This window comes from Centruroides vittatus, unplaced genomic scaffold (assembly GCF_030686945.1).
Source record: "Centruroides vittatus isolate TY-2023 unplaced genomic scaffold, ASM3068694v2 contig_549, whole genome shotgun sequence".
NCBI classification, from domain to species: Eukaryota; Metazoa; Arthropoda; class Arachnida; order Scorpiones; family Buthidae; genus Centruroides; species Centruroides vittatus.
Genome location: NW_027122325.1, coordinates 1,563,116 through 1,589,372, shown reverse-complemented (window position 1 = coordinate 1,589,372; position 26,257 = coordinate 1,563,116). Strand labels below are relative to the sequence as shown.

General features: G+C 28.3%; 1 protein-coding gene across 3 annotated transcripts; it reads right to left on the bottom strand.

Annotated features, from left to right (window-relative positions):
• Nucleotides 1-519: 519 nt before the first annotated feature.
• LOC136978696 (endoplasmic reticulum membrane-associated RNA degradation protein-like) lies at nucleotides 520-26,257 on the bottom strand. 3 transcript variants are annotated; one of them, XM_067274460.1, is made up of 16 exons: nucleotides 25,735-26,257; nucleotides 21,105-21,253; nucleotides 20,881-20,982; nucleotides 16,100-16,189; nucleotides 14,899-14,996; nucleotides 13,839-13,975; nucleotides 11,889-12,003; nucleotides 11,691-11,793; nucleotides 9,234-9,263; nucleotides 9,055-9,120; nucleotides 8,809-8,979; nucleotides 8,111-8,191; nucleotides 7,700-7,854; nucleotides 4,981-5,217; nucleotides 1,603-1,701; nucleotides 520-666 (listed from the first exon to the last, which is right to left on the bottom strand). In XM_067274460.1, exons 1-16 carry the CDS (start codon nucleotides 25,904-25,906, stop codon nucleotides 534-536), a joined length of 1,938 nt encoding a protein of 645 aa, XP_067130561.1. In that variant the 5' UTR covers nucleotides 25,907-26,257; the 3' UTR covers nucleotides 520-533. The 3 variants fall into 3 exon arrangements, with proteins under 3 accessions (XP_067130561.1, XP_067130562.1, XP_067130563.1); XM_067274461.1 differs by lacking the exon at nucleotides 16,100-16,189; XM_067274462.1 differs by lacking the exons at nucleotides 520-666; nucleotides 1,603-1,701 and adding an exon at nucleotides 4,706-4,829.

The window sequence follows — 26,257 nt, the reverse complement described above, 5'->3', positions numbered from 1 at the left end:
CTGAGATTGAAGAAGGAAATTGGTTCCATTCAGTTGATCTGTTCCAGAACTCACATCTTTCCCTTTAACTTTTATCATAAAATTTTATAAAAAAAAAAAAATTACTTCTGTCAAAGCTACAATGCTATACCTTGAAAAATAATGTATATTGTAATATTAATTATCATCTATTGCAAAATGTTTGATAAATTGTTTTCTTGTGTTGCTCTTTACAAATATGTCAATAAGACATAAAAGTTGTTCTTTTTAAGTAAATTTTTGAAATAAATCATTACGTATCTTGTATGTTAATGATAAATTTATATTTTATTTGTGGCCTTTGGGTAATTTAAAATAGTATACAGTAAGTATATCATTTTTGTGCATTCATAGAGACTAGTAAAATTAAGTGATATGATTAAAAATCCACATTATAAATTTGAATAATTAATAACTATACCACAAAACATATTTATAAAATTAAAATAAATTTTATAATGAACCACAAAAATGTGAAATTAATTAATAAAAACAACAAAATGAATTATAGAAAATTATTTATTCCATTTCTGAATAAATTTTGAAATGAAGTCTGAAGTCCATTTACAACTTTCTATCCATTTATTTCTTTCTGAACTGGTATATATTTCCATATTTTCAACATATTGGAGAGCATATTTAAACAGTCTGTAAATGTAATTTAATTTATTTATTAATATTTCATTTATTTTAAAATATTTATTAATAAGAATAATTCATTTTTCTTATTTTTTATTCTAAAATTATATTATAAGAATTCAAATATTCTGTATAATTGTATGACAAATAAATATGAATCTAGAAGTATGATTACATAGACTAAGATAATATTAAAATTAATAAATACATCAATAGTTTGATACTTTCAGTTCTTGTTTCCTGAATGTGCTTTATATCTGAATCACATTCAAAGAAAGAACATTAAAAAGTCTTATTAAAAAATTAATATTGACTAATGTCCTATCAAAATTAATATCAGGAAAATTTCTTTCAATTACAAATGCAAATTTATTTTCAGAAAGAAATCAATTTATATCTATAATGATCAGTATGCTATAAAAACTAATTTAAGAAAAATCTAAACAAATATAATTGTGTATATATTACAGGGTGTCCAAAACGTTATTGTGCAGTGGAAAAGTTTAAGTTTTAATAAAAGTAAAGTTTTGCATACAATACACTATTGAAGTTTCTCCTACAGGAAATGCTAGAAATGTCCCCAGAGGCTCCAGAATCTGGGAAAGTTAGATATAAAGACTTAGCAGGCCAGATTCCAAAGGAGATTATGTGATCAGCAAAGGAATCTTCCAAAACTATAGTCCAAAAAATCAGAACATCTAGTGAACAAGCAGTAACACTATCTCTCAAAAAGTAAAAATGTGGGATATACAGCTTACAGATTTTGTATGCAATGTCCTATATATAACTTTAATGTTGTTATAAATTTCTCACTGCACAGTAACTTTTCAGATATTCTGTACATGGGCAGAATGATAAACTATTGATGAATCTAAACAATATACTAAAATGATTTACAGTGAAAGAAAATATGTTTTATTATCAATATTAAAAATGTCAAAATACCTTATATTATATTCTGAAATAGATGAATTTCCTAATTGTAGAAAATTATTAAGAGTAATAAGAGATACAAATATCAAGCCTTTCCTAATGATGGGAACACTACAAAAAAATTCTAAATTTTATTGTAAATAATGATGTATAAAATTATTATAATACAAATTTTATTATATAAATTTAAATATTTCATAATATATTACATTATTATCTCATTACTATTTTGATTTAAGATCATTTACCAATAGATTCTTTTTTTATATGAAAAACATTGAAATTAAAAAGATTTAATTATTAAAAAGATTGTGTTAAATTTGGGAGTCATTTCTGAGTGATGAAGATCCTCCAATGTGAAATGGAGGATCTTCATCACTCATAGGAGGATTCCTATCAATGTGAATTGTTTCCTTTTATAATATATTTACACTCCTCAAAAGTGAAATTGCAACACCACAAAGGAATGCACATAACCACCTGCAAATTTCAGGACCAGTAGAGGTGACAGAGATATTAAAATGATTAAGTTTGCATATGAATTGAGTCATGTGGTACCCAGTTTTGTGCTCTAAAAACCACAGCCAGCTTGGGCCATAAATGCTATCAGCAATGGTTTGTGGAAGCCAACAAACTTTCAAAGAAGCATAGAAAATGCCTTGAAGATGACAGCAAGCTGAATATCACCAGTTAACAGCTGGGGAACGAGACTGTATCCTGGAGCTGCATGACCTCAATTTGTCGATGCATGCAGTTGCCACATGTGCTGGGCACAATGTGAGTACCATCTAGCAATATGTGACACAATAGACACAGGAACATCTGCAAACACATCAAAGAAAGAGTGGATTGCACTGATGCATGAGAGAGCAGAGACCAGGTGATTTGCCAAATGGCCCATCAAGACCCATTCACCATGGCATGTGACATCTGAGGCTGCCTGTCAGGTAAATCTGTGTCCACCCAAACCATTCTCAACAGGTTGCTTGAAGTCTGGATGCATTCATGGTAACCAACAACAGGAGTGCATTAACTGCTCAACACAAGACTGAAAGCCTAGCATGGTGTCATTGTCATCACAATTGGACCACTCACTGGCATCAGTTATTGTTTACAGATGAATCCCACTTCTCTCTGTGGAGGAATTACAGCCATGGATGGGTATGGCAGTATCCTGGGGAATGGTAGGTGCCAGTCCATTTCACTGAGCATCACACCAGCTCCACATCAGACATTATGGTTTGGGAAGGTATCATGTTCTATCCGTAGACAGCTGTGGTGCAAATTTCTGGTACTCTGACAGTGGACCTGTACCTCACACAAATTATACGGCCTGTGGTTCAGTCACTGGTGCAGGCCACACTTGACAGTGTTCCAGCAACACAAATACCTGACAGCACATCACATGGCAAACTCTCACCAGCCTGATCAGAATTCATGTCCTTCCATGGTTGACAGCCTCATCTGATCTCTCTCCCACTGAACACCTGTGGGACCTCATCCAATGTGAGGTGCACATCACATACTGTAGATGACATGTGCACCACAGTGGATGCAGCTTGACAAGGAATACCTCAGGCAACCATTAATCACATCATTGATAGTATGCTGCTCTGTATAGCAGCCTATATAGCTGTCCATGGAACCATATTCGTTACTGAATAAACGTGTGTCTGTTGTATATCTTTTTTTGGTCTTTAAATCATTTGCATATCTCTGTCACTTCTACTGGTCCTACAATGTGCATGTGGCTACACACATTCCTTCAAGCTGTTGTGATTTCATGTTTGAAGAGTGTAGTTAGAAGTCTGTGCTGGACCACAGAGTGTTATGTAGGCATAGAAGAAAATACAATTTGGAGTTAATTTACACTTTTTACATTTCAGGAGTCCAACTATAATTGTCCTTAATCCATTTAAATCTCTTCTTAAGCAACTTGAAAAATTATTCTGTGCAGTTTTCCATTTCAATAGAAAATAATGACATACACCAAATTACTGCTATAAGCATATTTTAGCTTCTGCAGAAGAGGAATTTGTACTCTTTTCTTAATAACTTAGCAATTAATATTGTTCAATAAGTTAAAATAACCAAAATATGTATTTCTTTAGAGATGTTTTTGGACCAATTGAATCTAGTATCAGCACTCCAAGCAGAACTTAGGCATAATTCAAAAATAAAACATAAAACAGAATTTTGTCATTTTTTTTTTTTTTTTTTTTGTAGAATTGCCAGAAACAAGAACTCACTGGCTTGTATGATAAATTTTTTCAATTTGATGACTTTCATCTGTTTTGAAAATTTATACTGATATTTCAACTCTATTGAGGGCATCCCCATCCTGCCCACCTGAGATAAATTGCATCCCTTGCATTCCCATTAATATGTTTCTGGGCTGAATTTTTTTTATTGGTTAATGCATAGTTTAGAGAATTTATTCTGTAACAGCAAAGGCCTTGAATGGTATATCTCAAGAGCTATAAAGTGATAATGAACTTCTCAAAATTCTTTTATCCAATGAACAATTATGTGAGATATCAATATTCATCATATCAAAGAACTGATTTCGAAAACCAGAAAAATTAATATATATTGATAATTATTAGTATAATATAGTATATTGTAAAATCATCCAAAGAATGAACTCAAGATTATTCTGAAAAGATGACTTTCTGGTAAATATTTTCAGGAAGATACATATATTGCTATGTATCTGGGCTGAAGATCCATATCATTTTCAAATGGAAGGATTATCCATAAATTGCATAATATTCTGTACAATATACAATCATTGATCCTTAGTATAATTAAGAGAGTTTTCTTAACTGTACTAAGTAATGACACAGCACAGGGTATAAAAATATAAATGTACAAATAAATATATAAATAAAACATAAACAAATAATGAACATACACAAAAGCAGGTTCTAGATAATAGAGATTTCTTGAAACTTGTCAGCAGATTAATAGAGGATTTACCATAGTTAGATGGTAGCTGGCTTTATTTTTTGGTGTTTTTTATCAATTTACATTTTATTTGTATATATATAAATTTTATTTTATTTCATTTATGTACTTATATTTTTGCTCACATTAACAATTTTATGTTTGTCTGTTCTATGTTGTATTTCAAATTTAATTGTGCTTGTTCTTTTCATTTTAAATTTAAGCTCTAAATGCTGTTCTTAGAACTTATAACATTTATAATAAAGATGACTTGATTAGAGTTGAAAACATTCCTAAAATAAAAATTTTTATAATTGATTTCCTTAACAAATGGTGTTAATGGAGTATAAATAACTTAACAAAGTCTAAGTAATAACAAAAATTTTCTTTAATTGTAATTTAAAAGTTTTTTTAAGATTTTTTTTATAATTAGCCATCACTTACCTTTTTAATAACTGAATATAATTTAATCTCTGTCTTGATCGTAATAATCTTTCATTCCATTGTATATATCTATTTTGTAAGTTGTCATTTAATTGTTTTGCAGTTAATAAAGTATGTTTAATAATTTTTCTTGATAAATTCACAATTTCACCATTTGATTTCAGCTGATTTATTAGTTTTGGAAAAGTTTCTTCAATATCATTCAATATTTTATTTAAATCCAAATTTGTCTCATCTCTAAATTTTAAAAAGAATTAAATTAACTCAACGATTACTTTAAAATTTATTTCAGATAATAAAAATGATTATTTTAAGTATATAATTAAAACTTTTCAAATTTCAAAATAAATATCATCATCAATTATATATATAATTGATAAATTGGCTGATATAAATCACCCTACTGTAAATTGGCTGATATATATATATATATATATATCAGCCAATTTATAGTAGGGTGATCTACAATAATAAACCAGAAGTATCTAAGATCTAAGTTTTTGCAAAAGTTTGCTTTACCAATAGATTCTTTTCTTATATGAAAAACATTGAAATTAAAAAGATTTAATTATTAAAAAGATTGTGTTTAATTAAATCATTTCTGAGTAATGAACTCAGAAATGACTCCCAAATTATCCTGTAAACAGTTATTTACTGCATGGGAACTGATGTTGCAAATTACCTCTGGTAAAGATACTAAAGGCATAAATTAAACAGCAGTATTTATTTTTCACCATGGTAATAAACTTTTTATTTTCCTTTATTGTGCAAATCACAGATTTTGCTCCTATTGTGCTGCACTCTTTTGGCATATAATTGAAACTGTTTAGGCACACAAAACAATTTCTAAAGTAACAACACAACTTAGCTATGACAATAGATACAAAGAACATTTTCTACTTCATGTACCTCATTCAGTACCTGAATATTTCTTTTCACTGTACCTAGGATTACCATACATTCTCATTTATACAAAAACATCCTCACTAATCTCAAATATCAAGTACTTCCTTAATCAATATAATTTTCTGTTGCAGTTACTTGCTTTATCATAAATAAACAAAAGCTATTCTCAAACAAATATATTTTTCTTAAACAACATTTTGTCAAGAATTTATTTACTTTTTTTCTCTTGCTTCATTTTATAATTAATTTTTTATACAAAATTTTGAACAGATAAATTTTAACTTTACTAGATGAATGTGAGGCATTTAAGTGTGAGTTTGTGTGTTAAAGTATAACAAAATTTTGAATCTAAATACATGAATTTAAAAATTGTTTATTTTTCAATTATACATTACACTATTCAAAAAATGTTCTCTTTCTAGTTCTGGTACTTGTTTCATAGTTTCAATTTTATTTTTGCTATTAATATTGAAAGATGAAGCTTTCATCATATCTTCTAGTTTTCACTCTGCTTAGAGCTACATATGATAGTCCAGCAACATTTTCTTTTTTTCCTATGTCAATTACTGATCTGTCTATGTTAATTACTAGGCCATCATCTTATGCTTTTTTTGCAAAAGTTTTATTATGTTCTGCATAAATTTCTGCAATCAGTCTATCACTTTGCATAAGCAACTATTTATTATACAAAGTAACCATTTCATTCATAGGAAATAATATAGAAAAATTTAAAGATTTCATAACATCTGATGAAGATAAAATTGTCTCCCTTCTTGTCATTAATGCCTCCCATTCTTGCTGTCTTGTCTTAGATTTTTTTCATTCTACGCATCTTTATTTTTTAAAAACAAAGCAAAAAACATAGTAATTAAACAAACAAAATTGTTTTAAACAATTTACCCTTAGACCAAGTTAATTCCTTGAAATAAACTTTTTCGATGGAGATATGTAGATAAATAAACACTTTGAAACTAAAATTCAGAAAAAGAAATTCATAAAACAACGGAGAATTAAAATATCACAAAAGAAATTCTCTAATAAGAATTTTTGGAGAATGTGGATGAACAAATAAAAGCACTACTTGGACTTTACTTATTAATAGGACTTTATACTGGTGTTTAAAGATTGGCACAGTAATGAGAGTTAGTTCAGGAAAGAACAAAATTTCTTTATTACATCACCTGTAGTAATAATTTTTGTAAACAGAAATTACTACTACAGGTGATTATTATTACTACAGGTGATGTAATAAAGAATTTTGTTCTTTCCTGAACTAACTCCCATTACTGTGCCAATCTTTAAACACCAGTATAAAGTCCTATTAATAAGTAAAGTCCAAGTAGACAATTAACAATAATATTAGAATTTAAGGACAGTAAGGCTTTTACAAATAAAAGCACAATTAAAGGAAATGCAAACAAACTATTTATGCATGCTTTTTTAAATAACATGTGCATGTGTAAAAAGCACCATCTATTGGTTTACAAATTAAGCCTTTATTATATTTTATTTAACCACTTCACCAAATTTTATCAAAAACTATATAGCTCATCTCATATAAATAAGTAATTCTGAAAATTTCATAAATTTTGGTTGTGTAATTCTTTAGTTATCAAATCATGCAGCCATGGGGTTTCTGAAATTAAGGAGTCTTCACTTAATGCTCAGACTAATAAACTAAATTAAACAAAAATTGTTCAATGACATAAGCACTAAGTAATATAAACAAATAAAAAATATAATATTTTTTAAAGTAATTTCTTATTATGTAATACAAACATATCCATATGTACTACTATAAAATTATACTTACTTCCAATAAGAAGCATTTAATCCTACAACATGAATGAAAAAATTTCTTTCTTCAAGTGATAAAACAAAATCTTCATTATTATTAATTTTTATTTCATTCATATCTGGTTGAGGATATTCTTCTGGTGTTATTAGAGATTTTAGAAGCTGAGTAAGCTAAATAATAATTTAGATTAAGAAAATTTGATTAAATACAGAAGTAATAATTTCAAATTTCTGAAGTAAAAAGTACTTAATTTTCAGAAGTTTACATTTACTTCTTTAACTGTTTGATTAAAATTAGTTTAGTATAATTAAAAAATATTTTAATAATTATAAAGTATTATTATCATTATTACAATAAATATCTTCTATTTATGATAGGATCTCAGTCAAAATAATTAAAATATCAAAGTTAAATAATTAGAATTACTTTTTGCTTTAAAAGTGATATTGGATGAAAAACTGGCATATATTTGCAAATCAACTGTTGTATATGTTGCACATATTCATTCTGCAAAAATTTAATTAAACTTAAATTAATTTCACAATTACAATTACCATACTGTATAATTACAAAAGAATATAAGTTAAAATAAAAATTAATAATAATTTACCATATTTATTAAAATAATAGCTTGTTATACCCAGTGTTGCCCGGGTTTATGGACTAAATTTTAATTTTCTATTGTTTTCTAATCAGAGTTGGTTCTTATTTGTTTTATTTTACTTTTTATGACTACTATTTTACTTCATGCCAGTGTAATTTATTTTAGGAATAATGACTTTTTTGATTGTCAAATAATAAATATTTATTTTAATTATAATTTGTGTTAATTACAATCATTTATGTGTAGACCATAAAAGGAGCACTAGTTCCAAATATGGCTAATATATATTTTTTCAAAAATGTTTCATTTTTGACAATTCTAATACAGTAATCAGATGTTGATTTATTTCAGTAACAATTAATAATTGTTCTAATGAATGGAACTTAAAATTTCTTTTTTTGTAAGTCTAATTTAATTTTAAAAATGGTTTCTAAACTATAGAAAACATCTAAAATTATTTAAATTTTAAATTCTGTGATAAAAGATACACAAATTATTTTTATTTTATAAAATTTCTTACCTTAAAAAGCAAATTATCTGGTGGTAAAAATTTACAACAAACAGCTATTGAAACATTCAAAATAAAATTGACCAAATGAAATGGAATTTTAACTAAATTCACTTCTCCATGACTAATTCGATCACGAACTCTTGGTCCTTCTGGGTATACAAATATATCAAAAAGTAATTCCTAAAATAAAAACAAATTATAAAATAAAACACTTATCAAACTGAACTTGTTATCATTTGTTTAATTTCTTCATACTCTGTAGTTTTCACCAAGTGCTTGTATCATTTGATTTGGTTTATCTAAAACACAATCATTCAATATCTAAAATTAAAAAATACTGAATTAAAACTTGTATAAATACTTCATAAAAAATAAAACAGAACATGTATAATTTATAATAATATGAATTCTATATAAAACAAAACTTTCCTTACCTCTTCCAAAGTTGTATATAAAGATGTAACCTAATTATAAAAAGATTATAAAATTCATAATAAATATAAAAAATATTTAATTATAGTATCAAAAAGTAATAATTATAATTATAAGAATAAGCAGAAAATTATAATTTATAAAAATAATTATAATTAAACAATTTTTTATTATATTTTTTATCATCAGGTTTTCTTTTCAATATTTTCAATTAATAACAGTTAAGGATGAATGAATAAGGTACAAAACCAAATAGTTCTAATTATTTTAATAAAATGAATACATTTGAAAAATACATTTTTAAAATTATATACTGCATTTAATAATATATTGATCTTGTTACAATTATTTAATTAATTAATAATGCAATTAATCAAATTCCCTTTTCTATTTTAAACATTGATAAACTGTACTTTAAAAGAATGTGACTCGAGAAAAAAATTATTTAAAAAATTGCAGTATTAAATATAAAAGTTATGCGTAATGTCATAAAAATACTTATAAATTAGGACTAAACTAAGTAGGACTAATATTTATGAATCGGTAGGAAGACGACTAGGATCTAAAATAGAATAATCAATATTTGTTTGTCAATATTTGTGTGTTATCACACCATAAAAGGTTCTGTGTACGTAATTTTGTTGAAGTGTGGTAAGTAGTTAATTATTGAACAAAATCATGCCCCCCCACACACACTAACAGCCATACATATAAAAAACCAACCAAATTTTTTTTTTTTATTTCATAGCATTTCACAGTGTCCTGAGTCCAAAAATGTAAAAATCTTGGGAGTCATTTTTTCACGGACCATACTTTTCTTCTGTTATATATAACAACTGGTAAAGTAAATATTATAAACCTATAAATTCCCACTGTTGTCCATTTGCCTGTCTGTCCTTCCTTAATTTTTAGAACAAAAGTAGATAGATAAAAGACAAGACCAGATATGGAAACTTTAGGAGCAGGAGGTCCTAATTAATTATATATGAACTTCTGGTTTGCACTGGAAGTCATGTTATTTCAATTCAAAAACTTTCCCCTGAAAGGAATTAGATAGTTGACCGGCACAACTATTGCTAACAGAAAAAGTATGATGTACAGGGATAAAACACTACTAATTTGAGGTGGAGAGCATATATTTTAAATTAAATAAATTAAAAATACGATTAAAAACTGCAGCTTGGCATTGTGACGAGGCACCACTAAATGACTGCTCATTTTTTTTAAACCCATGTGAGTATTACCAACATTTCGGACATATTGTGCCATTTATAATAAAATAAATCTAAAATCATGTTTTGAATACATACAGAAACATAATTAATTAAATTGAGAGTAAGTTATCATCATTGAGCAAAGATTAATTTAAGCCTGCATGTGGACCACCTGTCCTATCATTGCAGATAACAGGTTGAGAAAGCTGATCTAAAGTAATGTGGACCAATACAACCTCAGATAACTGAAACTTTTAATAAAATGGATGGTGATAACCATTTTGAATTAAAAACTATAAATATAAAATAATTTCATGATATGTCACTTTTAAGTCTCTTTTCATACCTTAGTGAATTTAATCATATATAAGAGCTGCCACAAACTAGCACTTTGCGAGAGCAAAATGCTAGCAGACGTGCCCTAGCACAATCGATGACGTCAAAGGCTCTGCCCCTCTCTTCTTGCTCATGTGGTTTTTCCTTTGCTAGAGCAGCGAGTTGATATTCTGTGAACAGCTCTCGCTGTTCACAGAATTCAACAACAAGAACATTACGCTAGCAAGAGAGAGCAGGGGAAAATGGATGACTACATAAACATGCCACATGTCGAAAAAGAAATAATAGAATTTTATCAATGTACATAAATTACATGATTAATACATTCAGTATTAAAAAGAAAATGGTATAAATGTTGTATATTAAAATAGTAAATAGTTATTTATAAATAGGCTTAAGACTAGTTAGGCTTAACTAGTAGGCATATTTTTCCCATGCTGTTTCAAAGTTCGTAACGAAAACTGACTGAGTACAAGTATAGGTTATAATAAAATTGTTGTTCTTTAGCCAATCCACATCTGTGGAATCCACGTCATGTGGACTGCGTTACATGAGCAAATGTTGTGTAGTTTGCGGCTGCTTCGTGCCCGAGTAGCTTACCTAGCAAAAATGGCCCATAGCATCATGGGAAAAAAGGTGGGGCTTGGAAACATGACCGAGCGTACGCTAGCTCTCGCTTCCTGTAGTTTGCGGCGGCTCTAAGAACAACATTTTTACATCACTTATTATACAGCTAATACAGCTAGTACAAAAGCAAAATTAAATAACATAAATATTTTATTAAAAATTAAACTCTTATGTAATTTTAATATTACATTATTTATCAAAAATATGAGGTAAAAGCAACGTTAAAAATTATTAATTAAATTAGAGTAATATTAAAAGAAAAAGAAATATTTATGAAATTACCTCAGCAGTAAGCATCCTGTCATGACACTTATTAACAGTTGTATAAATAACTCTAAGACAACATTCCAACTGAGGTAATAAAAGGGTAATACAGTCATCATATCTATAAAAAATTTTAAAAAGTTAATCAGTATTTTTCTTTTAACATTATGTCACATAAATAAATCGTTTATCTTATTAATATAGAAAAATATTTACTTTCTTTCTTGGTATTTTAAAAGTAAAGTATACCAATAAATCTTTCTACTTGTTAATATAATGGGAGTTGCAGAAAAAATTTCTTTTATTGTTGGTATATTATTACAGCTTATATCTATCAAAATAAATATTAAAATGCTTTTAATAGTTTATTAAAATAAAATGAAAAATAATACAAGTTTACATTTTTACTATATATAAACTTAATAGTTAAATTAATTTAAAAAGAAAACACTAAATTATGTTTTAAAAAAAAAAAAAAAAGCTAGCAAAAGCTCTTGCACAAATTTCCTAATGTGCTAACAAGAGATTAGGAGGAACAGGAAGTAAGTCTGATAATTTTCAATTATATTATGATATAAAATTTAAATAATAGTAAAACTTTAAAAGAGTACCTTTGTTCGATAAATTTCCCTACTTTTAAAAATGAGTATTTTAAAAAAAATTATATGTGGCACCATCCATTATGAGATTTTATTGAAAAATAATTTTGTAAGGGGTTTTTTTTAAATATTTTTGGGTACCTGGAATGTCAAAATACAGTGGAACTCTGATACAGTAAACAGGTAAGGAACTACTTTAGTTCATTGTATCTGAAGTTCATTATAACCATAAATCAAAAGAACAATTAAAATGCATTGAGAGATGCAATAATTCACTCAATATTCAGTAGAACTGCATTTATGAAGCACTTTTATGTCCTTTGTGACTATCTAATTTTGTACAACTTTGAAAAAATTTCTAATTGACTTTTGTTTGTAATTCTTAATGAGATTTTCATTTAGTGCTTTCTCCAATTAACAAACATTGTTTGAGAATACTGTATATCTGCATCTGATTCTTCTTGAAGTTTGGCAAGTCCTCATTTCTAGTGCTTTCTTGTCCTCTTCGGTACTAGGAATAGGAAAAATGGTTCACACTCATCACTTTCTTTTTCTTCCTCCTCTTCATCTTCCTCCACTTTTTCTTCTGAGACAATCGCAGGGGATTGCAAAATTTCTTCATCTATAAGCACTCCTTCTGTAGCAAGATCATTGTCAAAGCTGTGAATGTGACTGAATATGAAAGTGTGAAGAATTCTAGGTTAATGAGGAATGTGTCATTGGCTATGTTAATGTTAGTAACTAATACAGTATTGTACTTTCTAGTAAACAACAAACGTTTTCATGGAGCACATGGCTTACTAGGTGTTTTGGAGTTCACTGGAGGCAGTTCAGCATAATTGAAGTCTTTCAAATAGACATTCAGAATAATTTGGTTCAATGTAACTGAGTTTTCATTATAACCATGTTCACTATATCCAATAAAAAATGCATTAAAGACATAGCGGATTTACTGGAACTAGACTGTTTGGTTCAATAAAACTGAGGTTACGTTATTTCCAAGTTCCACTGTACTAAGAAATGCAAAAAATTGGGAAAGTCAAAATTTGGCCAATCATAATATTTTCCCTATATTATATTCTATAACAACTGGGAAAGTAATATCAATAGAATATTGAATATTTTTTTAGTTACATAAACAAGCTAACATTATTATGACTGCTTATTTAAATCCAAAATAATTTTAAAACAAATTGAAATGTTTTAACAAAGCAATGTTAAAAAAGAATTTTACTTTTACTTTATAAAAAAAAATATATTAAAATTAGATAAATATTAATATCAGAAATTTAAGTTAATATTAAATCTGATAAGAAAAATAACACATATCAGTAAAACATCTGTAGTTGAATTTTTAGTAGAAGTTGTAAATAAAATAACCAAAAAAAAATCAAAAAGTTAAAATTTATTATTACATTTCATTAAAATAACAGAAACAATGAGTTGAAATAAAAACAGAAAAATTAAAACTTTACTAATTTTTAAATATAATGCTTATTTACAGAATAATTAAAAATTTGAATCTGACTTTATTATTATTATTATTATTATTATAAGTGCAAAACACCTGGAAAATAATTCTTCCAAACTGATGTCTGTGAAAAAATTACATTTTCTCTAACAGGTATATCTGATATGTTAATTCTGTTTTCCTTTAAAGTTTCTCCCAAACTAATAGCCAAAACTAGTAGAAAATAGCCAAAACTGAAAAAATAAAACAATGTTTTTTAAATGGATTACAAAGTAATATAAACTTTGTTTTAAATTTAAATAAAAGTTTAGTTTAAGTAAAAAAAGTTACTAGCAGAGAAATCATTAATTTTTTTTAAACTCCATAGATAAATATTCAGCTTGTGCCTTCAATTTGTTTTTATTATATCTTTAGTTAAATTTGTACTTTTTGTTTTTAAAAAAATGTATCAAGCAAAAAGAAAAATTTTGACATAAATTTTCATTTTCATTTTTGAATACTATAATAATTCACACTTAATTTATAATTACTTTACATACTACAAAAATTTACATTTTTTTATGTTAGAAGCTGAAATGTTCCTATAATAGAAAGTTACCTGAAATTTTTTGTTTTATTAACTTTTTCTATCAATTCTTAAGATTTCTTTACACCCAAAAAATGATAAGTAAATTTTATACATGAACAATATAATATACTGTTCAATATATAAAATTACTTTTCTTTGTTGTTTTTAATATGATGTTTATGTTGTTTATAATATGCTTTACAGAATTTTTAAGAATAAATTTACTATATACTTGAAATTATACAAAACTTATAATAATAACAGATATTTTTATTTAAATTTTGTATGCATGTAACTTTAACATAATATAGAATCAGCAATTCTTAACAAATGGAAATTAATATTTTTCTTTGTGAAAAGGATTTTATTGTGTAACATTTCAAGAAAAAAAACAATTTAATTATTAAATTTGTAATCTAAATAAAGTTTATCTATCTATTTAAGAATAATAATTCCATATTTCTGAGAATATTTAATGTAACATTTTATTATATCTTTAGTATTTTTCTGAATAAATAAAACATTAAAATATGTGAAAATATAAAAGGAATCATGTTGAGCTCTTCTTAAAATAAAAGATATACTCACCATTTCTGTATTTCATGTGGTGAAACAAATCCATGCCATACTAAATTACGTAAATTTAATGATGAAGGTGGTCCAATTAATATTTGTAAGACTTTCATCTAAAATTTAAAAATTTTTAAAATGTAGATAATAATAGTTATAGGTTGTTAATAAATATAAATAACAATTTAAATTTCTAAATATACATTTAAATACAAATATTACAGGAACATAGAAAATTTATCAATCAATAACACAAATGTTTCATTTTAATACATAAAAATTACATATTAAACAAAACACAAATTATATATTAATAATCAAATAATAATACCAGATCCATTATCAGAGTTGTAACCTGGCAGATCTATGTTTGTACAGTACATGTACAGTACAATAGATCTTAAAATGGGACAGTATAGTCACAAAAACTTATCTTAATCTTAAATAAACCTGGATTCCTTCATGTATTCTAGTGTTTGTTTTTCTTTGTTCTTCCAATGTAGTCAATATGGTATGTGTAATTAAATTAGTATACTCCTTTTAAGAACATCCATATCAAATTCTTAGGAAACTTAATATAAGTCTTTCCCAAATCTACAAATATATATATTATTCTCAGCTTCTTGGTTTTCTAATGGTTGCTAAGAATTTGCTTACATTTTTGATCTATTCATTTTAGCATAAATCATACTTATTATTATCTAGCAATACTCTTCAATCTAGCTCTGTAATGTTCTACCCTAAGAGATATCTCCTAGATTTACAGTATAACACTTTAGTTTTATTCTTCTATAATTATCACAATCTCTCATATTTCCTTTTCCTTTATCCACTGCTATAATCCAACTTTTCTTCCATTCACCAATAATTTTATTATAGTTCTTATTACATAAATTCAGAATCATGTGGTTACAAAAAAATAACTGTATAATTTTGAGCTCTTCAATTTGAAGAAACATTTACTTTTATAAGTATAAGTAATAAAATTTAACATGGTTGACAATTATTTATGTTTAATAAAATACAATAAATATAAGTACAACTTTTAACAAAGATAAAACCTTTGCTTCAGTCATTTCCTAGAATAAATACTGTTGTAGAATTAAGTATAATAATATGATAAAAATAAATACAGACTGTTTCAGTTAATTCAGATTACAATTAGTCAATATTCAGATAATCAAGATTGCACTGTAAATTAAATATTAATATAAAGTACCTGAATGTTTCCAAAAATTTCCTCCAATATACTTGTCATTAATAAATCTCTCAATAAGTTTGGCACTTGTTTACCTTTCATTAAGAAAACCTGTTTAAAAAGTATTATATAATAATAATCCAGGCACTTTTTCAAAACTATAATTACATAGTTAACATTTCAATATATTAAAATAACTTTAAAATGCAATATTTATATTCCCCTAACCCTAAAATCTTTAAATTTTTGTTTTATTTCATATTATGCAGTGTAACCACAATTTATGAACATACCTCATTTCTAAAAACTTATAAATCAAAATCTGGTAAATAGGTACAAGCTTTTTTATTATTTCTTATGGCCAAAATTTATACTTTGTTCCAAATACCCAGTCAGCCTACCCATGTCCTCCAATTAACATTAAAATTTTACAAAACAATTACTTGCCTATTGCTGTTAGGTAAATAATTGTTTTATAACATTTTAATCTAAATAAGTAAAATAAAATAAATAAAATGATTGATTATGTTATTCACTGATATAAAAATAACTGCCATAATATGAAATAAGAGAAGCAAATAAGACATAAAAGTAATACATACATTAGTTATTAGATATTTCTTTAGTTAAGTGAGAATTCCAACAAGATCCCTTCAGCATTGTGTAAAAATTCACAGATTGTATTTGGAGTGGAGAAAATTACAAAAGAATGCAAGAAAATCTCAAGAGATTTTTAAGCACCATAAAGAGGATTTTCAAAACAATCTGGACAACCTGTTTGATATTGCACATGCAAATGCTAATTTGATGGTCTTTACAGACCATCAAATTAGATGAGGATAGAATCTTTTTATTGCAACAGAGGAAAACAGGGCAAAGAAGTTGTCTTGCAGGTGTGGACTGGAAACTTGCCAAAAATGAAGAATGGTCAAGGAAAAGGAAACTTGAAAAGGAGAAAAGACAAAGTAAGTAATCAGTGGTATTCACCACTTCAGCTGTACTTCCTCTTTCATCATCTGAATATGGAGATGGCATATTTTTCAGTTCAAATGAATGCAATGATGGAGAGTCTTGTTTGCAGTTTCTGGATGATACATGAAGGCAAGAATACTGCAAGATGAGGCACCAAAGATTTCATTACTGATAAATCAGTGGCTGATTTAGACAAATGTCAATTGAGTGTAAGAGACTCTGTCTATATCCTTCAGGCAACAGCAGAAACACTTGGTCACAACAGTGAAGAACTTCCTATTAATAGATCTTCCATTCATCAAATCAGGCAAAAGAAAAGAATGGGATGAAACCATTAAAGCTGCATTTAATAATGATATCTCTGCACTTCTGACTGTTTGCTGGGATAGTAAGCTGTCAACTGCGTTGAATGTTAGGGAATCAAAAGAAAAAAAGACTCCCGATAGTCCAAAGGTTATATTTGGAGACAAAGAGCAACTCATAATGTTCCAAAATTAGAAAACGCTTCTGGTAAAGAGCAAGCATAAGTGCTGGGAATGCAATTTGGAAAATTATATAAAAATTCTTTGTAGTGATATAATTGCCTCAAACACTGGCTGCTTCAATGGTGCATGCATCCTTATTGAACAAAAATTAGATAGAAAGTTGTTGTTTTTCCCCTGTCATCATCACACCTACAAATCAGTCTTACAAGTATATTTGAAAGCAAAATATGTGAGGTAACAAGAAGTCCTGACATACCTCTCTTCACATAAATAAGAGAAAGTTGGAAAAATGTTAATGCTAGTAATTTTCAAAGTGGTAAAGATTATGCAGAGAAGTTTTTCAGTGAGTGAGAACTTCAAGAATTATTGGACTTTTATAAAGCTGAACTGCAGAAAGAAATGCCAAGAAGTTATTACCATGAAACAACTTCTCACACAATCCCTGGGAAAGATAGATCAACACACAAAAAACCTTTTTTTATATTCCAGTACGAACAGATTTAGACAAAACGAACATTTTCTACCATAAACTTGGTCTTCATCCGGCTATTGACCGGTAAAAATTTGAAACCAGAATTCGAACGTGTTTACAAATTATTTTAAATTCCAAAATATTTCGGTTTCGAATTTTTACTGGTCAATAGCCTGATGAAGACCAAGTTTATGGTTGAAAACGTTTGTTTTGTCTAAATCTGTTCATACTGGGATATAAAAAGGGTTTTTTGTGTGTTGAGTTATTACCATGAACTTATAGAACTATGTGTATTATTTTTGAAAGGTGACACAGAGAAGAAATTAAGTCTGTCCTCCCAAGGTTATGCATCAAACTCAATGGATGGCAAGAGCAATTTATTCCCTAAAAATCTTTCTCCTAAAGTAAAACCTTAAACTATCCATCAGAGAAGAGGAAGCTTTACATGATATTTCTGTTTGTTGTAACAGTTTACATTAAGCCATAGCTTAAGTGCAATGCAGCTGTAAAAGCCCCTAATCAAGATCTCTGCTTCTTGAAGTACTTAAAATCATATGAAGTGATAGATACAACCATTTCTACAGCAGCTTTAAAAAAGCATAGCCAACATGGTGGTATTTACCTGAAGAACTATTTTTGTGCTTGGTATTTCTTATGAGGAGATGGCATGATATTCAGGTCACTGATTTTGATTAAACTCTGTGAAGTTTAGTGCATCCCCAATAACTGACAGGTAAGATGCAATACTCAAAATTAAATGAGAAAATTGAGGTTGAAAACTGCATATCATGTAAAACCTTTAGAATTCCTGTCATTAGCAAAGTAACCAGTAGCTCACTGGGTGTGCTGATTTTGTAATTGTGAGGTTGGTGTTTCAAATCTTGGTGGTATCAGAGTTGGATTTTTTTCCTAAAAGTATAATTTTCACTTTATTCTTGGTATTTTTTAATTTATTATATTGTCAGAGTGAAAAACTAACTTATTTCTAAAAAACTACAAATGTACAATAAACAGAGTAATAAAACAACAAAATCCATCCATTTTAAGTAACAAGTCAATATCAAAACCAATAAGAAATGTTACCTAACAATATTTATTTAAAAACAAAATATTTTCTGTATATTCATGTACAATATGTACTTACTCTCAACAACAGTCATTGTTTAACCTAAATGTGTCTTTGTTTGCTAAAGAATGAAAAGATGCTTCAGATATCTCATGCTAACATTGATAGCATAGACATTTGATCTGCAGAAGAATCACTGCATGAGAATATTGCAAAATTACATTTAAAGGATGTTTTTACATATTGTGGAAGCATCCTTCAAAATCAAGATCTAATTGCAGATGAGATTCTTCATCAATTTTGGAAGTTGCAAAGGCAGTTGGAGGAAACATTAAGCACTCCAATATTTTCAAAATGTGCTATAGTAAGCATAATTCTCCTCCAAATTAACCAAGTTTGTTTTTCCAATATAAATCTTTTCTTTATTGTAAAAATGCTGCATTTATTCAATACACACACTGCAGAAATGTCTATTGTTTCACATGCTTCTATGACAATTATCATCCACTAAAGAGATGCGCTCCCAAAGAGCAAACATACTGAATAATGTTAATAAAAATGTCTTTTTATTAATGAAATTGGTTTTCAATAATGATAAGTTTGTTTATATCTTATTGTCTTCTCAAGTAAATTATAAATGCAGTAACTATCATGTATGAATCCCATACATGTGAGATCTGGAATATTAAAAAGTACCAAGAATAAAGTAAAAATTATAGTTTTATAAAAAAATATTCACATTGATACCAACAGGATTCAAAACACCAATCACATGACTATGAAACTGGCATGCCCCATCAAGCCACCAGCCACTATGTAAATCAAGGATCGCCAAACTTTTTTGATCGTGGACCCCGTACAAGTTTTCGAAACCTCAAAAAGTTTGTTACATGCAAAACAAAGCACTTATTATTTTAATACATTTCTTTTAATTTTGCATTTGTTTTTCATTTATTGTATATTTGTTAATAATAATTTTTGTAACTGACAATCAGTGAGACAGATAAGCTTGATCCTTAGCTCCCCCTTATCCTTAGCTTAAGCTTGATAATCGACCCCCTTATAATGTTATATCGACCTCTGGGGGTTGTTATATCGACCTCTGGGGGTCGATATCGACCACCTTGGTGACCCCTGATGTAAATAATAGAAATTCTAAAGGTTTTAAGTGATTTGAAATTTTCAACTTTAATTTTCTCATTTAATTTTGAGTATTGTGTCTTACCTGTCAGTTGTTGGGGATGCACTATAACCTCACTAAGTTTGATCAAAATCACCAGTTTTGATCAAAGGATAAAACTTTATATTTAAGTAATTCTGACCAAATTCAAAAAATTTAGGGGTAAGCACAAACATTTTGACCAGGCCTGGCCAACCCGCGGCCCACAGGCCGCATGTGGCCTGTCATGTTAAATTGTGTAGCCCGCTAAGCGACATTATATATTTATTAAAACTTTTGTTTGCTGTTATGTGTATACCAAAACAATTAAATAAATGAAAATTTGCCTGTGTCATTGTTATAATGCGCAAGTGCAAGTACAAACTCTTGGTATAACAATAAAATCTTACTCATTTTGTATTTGTTTTACTTTTATAAAAGCATGTTTGCCTAAATTGTGGCCCACTGTAATGTTACCCATGATCAAAGTGGCCCGTGAAACAATTTGGGTTGGCCAGGCCTGATTTTGACAAAAAAAATTTTTTTATCAAAATAAGAGACACCTTAATATATACATAACTGAGCATAAATGTTATAAGAAATTAATTTATTATAATAATTAAACAGTACCTGAAAATTAATACTTACATTTCCTAATGATCTTTCTATAACAGAAGATAAGTAAAGAATCACAAGAACATTATTAACAGCATCATCATGTTTTAACATGTTATAACATTTCAAAAAAATCTGCAACATTTTATAATAATAATTTTAATTAAGTACTTAAATTAGATTACATTTATAATATATCTTGTAAAAATTTTTAAATTCTTGAATCTTGAATAAAAATTAATTATAAAATATAATACTTCTTTATTGTTAGTCCATGTTAAATTATCAGATAACTCAAAAAACTGTTCTTCAGTCATTTTTTCATAAGTATTCTTAGCATGTACAAAAACAGGAGCGAAATGACTAATCGCTTCTTCAAAAGTTATAGAATTCAATTGCTTGTTGCCTATAAATTTAAATTGTAAATTTAACACAGTTTTAATAAATAGCAAAATATATACATATTGACATTAAATAAAACTATAACATTTATAGCATATAGTAAATTTTTAAATAATCTAAGATAATATTTATCACATGCTCAAAAGGTTCATCTATATAAATAAAAATGTAAATGTTCGTTTGTTCAAAATCATAAATCTCCAAAAGTTCTTCACCGATTGCTTTGAAATTTTGACACGTTGCATTCAAATACTTGCGTGTTTTTATATACCTACTATTATATAGATGTCAAAATTCTCCCGTCCCCGCGGGGAGAGGGACAGGATTAAGGCTTACCATGAAGAACTCGGCTTCTATTATACTATTTTAAATGTGGTTTTTTGCGTTTTTGATTGTGTTTTAATAGGGTACGTCAAGAGAATGTACACTAAGAAGGGAATTTTCGAAATTCCTCCCCACGGGGAGAGGTTAACACTTCCTCCACGGCAGAAATGTTAACAATGGAAGTGTTAAGAGAAAGCGACGTGTAAGATTTACAGGCACAGATGCGGTTTTTTGCAGGAAATCGAACATATTTTTAGATCATCTACAAATTTTCTAATTAGTTGGAAACATGGGGACCTAATTCTTGCATTCTGTGAAAACGAGCAAGATTGGCTATAATGTAATAATCTTAATCTTCGCTATCATTACTTTTTGTCCAAGCAACGCCGGGCTTATCTGCTAGTAAGAAATAAATCATTATATGGAATTAAATAAACAATTAAATAACAATTTAAATTAATCGTTAATGTTGAACTTGGGATGTTAAAGTGCAAATTTTCTTTAAAAAAAGACTAAAAAAGTGATGAATTTTTGTGAAAAAGTAATTAAAAAAGTGTTCCTGAAGCATATAAAAGCAAAATCATTTTATTGTGCATAAAAGTAAACATAGAACACAAAACTTGAGAAAATGATAAAAAATTCAAATCAATTAGTCATGTTCAGAGTCTGATCCATCAGTTTCATGGTTTACAAATAGAAAAGCATTGTACTCGTAAAATCGGCTTACTTTGAAAATGAAGTTCGAAATTTAATGGCCAGCTTGGAATGAATATACATAGAAGCCTGAGGAAGAGCTCAGAAGGGGAGTCGAAAACATTCGCAATAATAGAACATAAACACTCCAGTTATTTGGTTTAAGTAAGTCGATTTTATATTCAATTAATATAAAATATAAAATATTTTATATTTTACATATCCCGGTGTGTTGGAAAGTATTGTACTTGTAAACACAAGTTGTTCTACATTCTCCAAGATCAGTTATCAATGGTACAAAAAGAGTGCATCTTTGAACTGTTGACGTTGAGATGATCTCTCAATATTAACAGATGTGAGAGGAATGTATTTGGTTTTCACTAAAAACTTCTGTTTTTTATGACTGAAGGGACTCAGGAATTATATTTTGAATACCCAGATTTTTATTCAGGGAATAATTCAGTTTCTGTAAAACAAATTCATCCACTAGTTTTTGATATTTTTAAAAATCTCCCACTACTTCTCAGTAGATGACTTTCACTGATTTTCCTCAAGCTTAGATATTGAACTACACAAAAAATTATATGAATGAATAGTGTAGAGTTCCTTTAACACAGACTCTTAAATTTCATCGAAGCCACTACAGAGTTTTATCTAGTTTATCAATGCATGCTCTCATGAATGAAAAATTTTCAGCATAAAAACAAGCCACTTAAATACATGCACCCACCTGGAATTTTAGGAGTTATGTCTTTATATAGATGTAGGAGCCAGTTATGTCTTTATATAGATGTAAATTCACAAGACAATTGACCAAAGCCTTTTTCATTTCTGGAATGAAACATGACCCAAGAAAATTCTGTCCTAGCTGCTTCACATACCCTGTTAAGGCAATGGACAGGACAAGTGACAATCTCAGATTTTGTTTCTCAACTTTATATTTGAAAATGCACTTATCAGGTATGGTGCCTAGTCTGTTACAAGCAGTGGAGATATTCAGCGAGTTCGTACAGGTTCGGCCGAACCCGTTGTTAAAATTTTCAGTTTTCCGAATGGGTTCACCCAAACCCATTGGTAAAATTTTCAGTTTCCCGAACCTTGTTAAACACACGGAACATTTCTCAGTGGTTTTGTTTTTTTAAAAAAATATATTAAAATATACATATTATACTCTGTAATACGACTAAACTAGAGCCTTATACCCTGTTTGCACCGAGCATTTCAATCTAGATTGTGAGCAAGGTTGGGGACTATGTCTTGGTGCGATCTCTCTCAACTGTTTCAGTCTCGACCGAAATGAGGTTTAATCGTGATCAATTCAAGAGAGTTCTTGAAACTAGATCCAGTCATAAGAGAGATCCCACAATCTCACGCGTGTGAGATAATACAAGATGGCTGTGGAAGACGTGTCAGGCTATGGACAGCAAAATAAAAAGGATATTGTATTATGAGAGATGATGACATCTGTCTACTATAAGTAGTGCAATTTGGGGTGAAAAATTTCTCTGCCAATAAAAAAAAAAAAGGTCGACAGCACTAATATACTATTGTTATTTCTAGCCAAAACTTCCATTTCGTTTGTCGGTGATTGTCAGAGAAAAATTTTCTGCTAGCGAACCTTTTGTTAAATATTTCAAATATCACCACTGGTTACAAGTAACCAAACTTTTTCATATAGAGTGGCAAAGTTCCACAATCTGGAACATGTATCATTGAAGGTATACAGAACAGTTGTAAAATTTTTCTTTTGTAATTTGTAAACTCTTAATAGTATGAGTTGTCCTGGTTCCTCTATTAATGGACCAACAAGAATGTTCAGCATATACCTTTTTTAGCTCATCCATTGTTTTATCCAAAATAAAAAGACTGAATTATTTCCTACTACTTCCTGAACTTTTTGAAGTTGCTTCATATGCATACTGCACACAGCTTTACTTTAGCATGCTTTGGTCAGGAATTGAATGCTGGTATACTTTTTAGAAAGTTTTTGAATGCAGAATGATTTACCTTGTTAAGGATAATCTCCAACTGTGATCTGGCTACAGCTCACATGAAATTGTGAGCTGTAGCCAGTTCACATGAAAATTCAATCTTCTTCCTTGCATTGTCTTTTGCAGAATTCAATAATGCCAAAATAAAACTCTGTGCCTTCTTTCTTTCCTTGTTGGAGATATGTTTTGCATAATTAATGTGCTGCTTAACTTGTGAAGAGAAATGCTTTTCATCCAAATTTATGGTAAAACCACACAGTTTACATTTCAAAACACTATCATCAGTCGTAATTTCTTTATCATCAAAATTATTTACTAACTCCTTCAGTTTTGATTTTGGTATTTTCAGCATTTTTAAACCAGTAAGCTGTCATGTCACTTCCATCCCTTCCTTACCTTTGTGAACAATGGAATTATCCTTATTTTTTTATATCAGAGAAAGGTTTATCAAATAGCAAAAAAAAACTATTAATTAAAAATTTAATTTCAGATTTATAAACAGAATTAGAAAATTTACAAAATATGCTCGACAGTAAAAAAAAAAGAGAAAAAGGGAGAACTAATACCCTTCAAAGAACAACCTGTAATCTTTGAAATGGTCTCTTATGCAAATAGCAAAGAGGAGCACTTCAACTTCTCAATTTTTGTTATTGTACATTGTAAGTAGAGAAGTTCTGATTAATCATTTGCTGATCATTAATTCATTAATTGCCCTAACTGGCTCCTCAACTAATTAATTGTCAAATAATTCTTCAATAATCAGAAAAATCATTCCATTGGAAAACATAATTTAATAATTTTTAATTTAAAAAATACTATTAAATATACATTCTTTTAATATAACAATTTTAAAAATTCATGTTTCCTTAATCTGCATAATTACCAAAAAATAATAAACATTAAGAAATAAAAGATAAACATTAAGAAAAGCCAAAGAAACTATAGCTTTATCAATAACGATAATAATTCCCCAGGAAAATTAAGGCAAGACATACAGTTCTGCAGAAAACTGCTAATTTTTGTATTTGTGTTATCCCCTGAAATTTAATTAACAATAACTAAACAAATTTTAGTACTTTCTGATTAACCGGATGCCAGCCAATATGTACAGCAACAGGTAAGATTCAAACTCTGAATGAGGGGTTTCATACCACCACCAGAATTATTGACCTTTTGCGAGATATTTGTCTCCAAAAGTCAGTTTTTAACACATCATTCTACTGCTTTTTCTACGTGCTTTGCATATAGATGTGCGTCTCAGTGCTCGCTAATGCTCACACCTCAGCACCCAGGCGGGGTGAACCTAAAACTATATAACATCAAGTACACCACTAACAGTCGTGGGCTACTCAAAGCTGGCACAGTCACATAGGCTAAATTGTTAAACACGATAGTCTTTGGGCATCCCATTAACCAAAAAGCACCCAAATTTTTAACAATTAAAATATTTTAAATTAATTAGACAATAATAACTAACCATTATCACATAATAAATCCTTCATTTTTTCCCAGTTTAAAGTTCCTGTATGTTTAAGTACATCTCTTTCCTCACAGCTGATTGCCAATGAACATAATATATGATGAACAGGTGGAGATAAACAGGTTTCAAGAGAAACCCAGTTTTCTTTTTCAGGTGTATACATCTGCATCTTGTCAAGATGAATAAATTGTGCAGTAATCTAATTTGTCTTCTAACAAAAATACTAGCATCTTATATATTCAGTTATATAAACAAAAACATCTCTAATCTTAATTTTTATAGAGTTAACTACATTAAAAGTTTACGTAGATCTTAAGTCGTTTCTATCTTGATTCAGTTTAAGTCATATAATTCTCTGTATAACTTCAGGTATTTTTATATATTGAGTTAAATAATCTTATCTTCTTGATTACATCCATTTGCTTAACTTGTAAACTTAACTGACAATTTTAGCAATAAACTTCATCAATGCACTCGTTGAAGACAAGAGTAAACAATCTGTTAGCGAACACGTGCTAAC

What these genes read in the sequence shown, in the direction of transcription:
- LOC136978696 (XM_067274460.1), bottom strand. Translation starts at nt 25,906, where the DNA reads ATGCAGATGTATACACCTGAAAAAGAAAACTGGGTTTCTCTTGAAACC. An exon ending in TTAAAATACCAAGAAAGAAA is followed by an intron (nt 11,794 to 11,888) that starts GTAAATATTTTT and finishes AATTTTTTATAG; the next exon opens with ATATGATGACTGTATTACCC. An exon ending in ACAGGATGCTTACTGCTGAG is followed by an intron (nt 9,264 to 11,690) that starts GTAATTTCATAA and finishes TTTTATAATTAG; the next exon opens with GTTACATCTTTATATACAAC.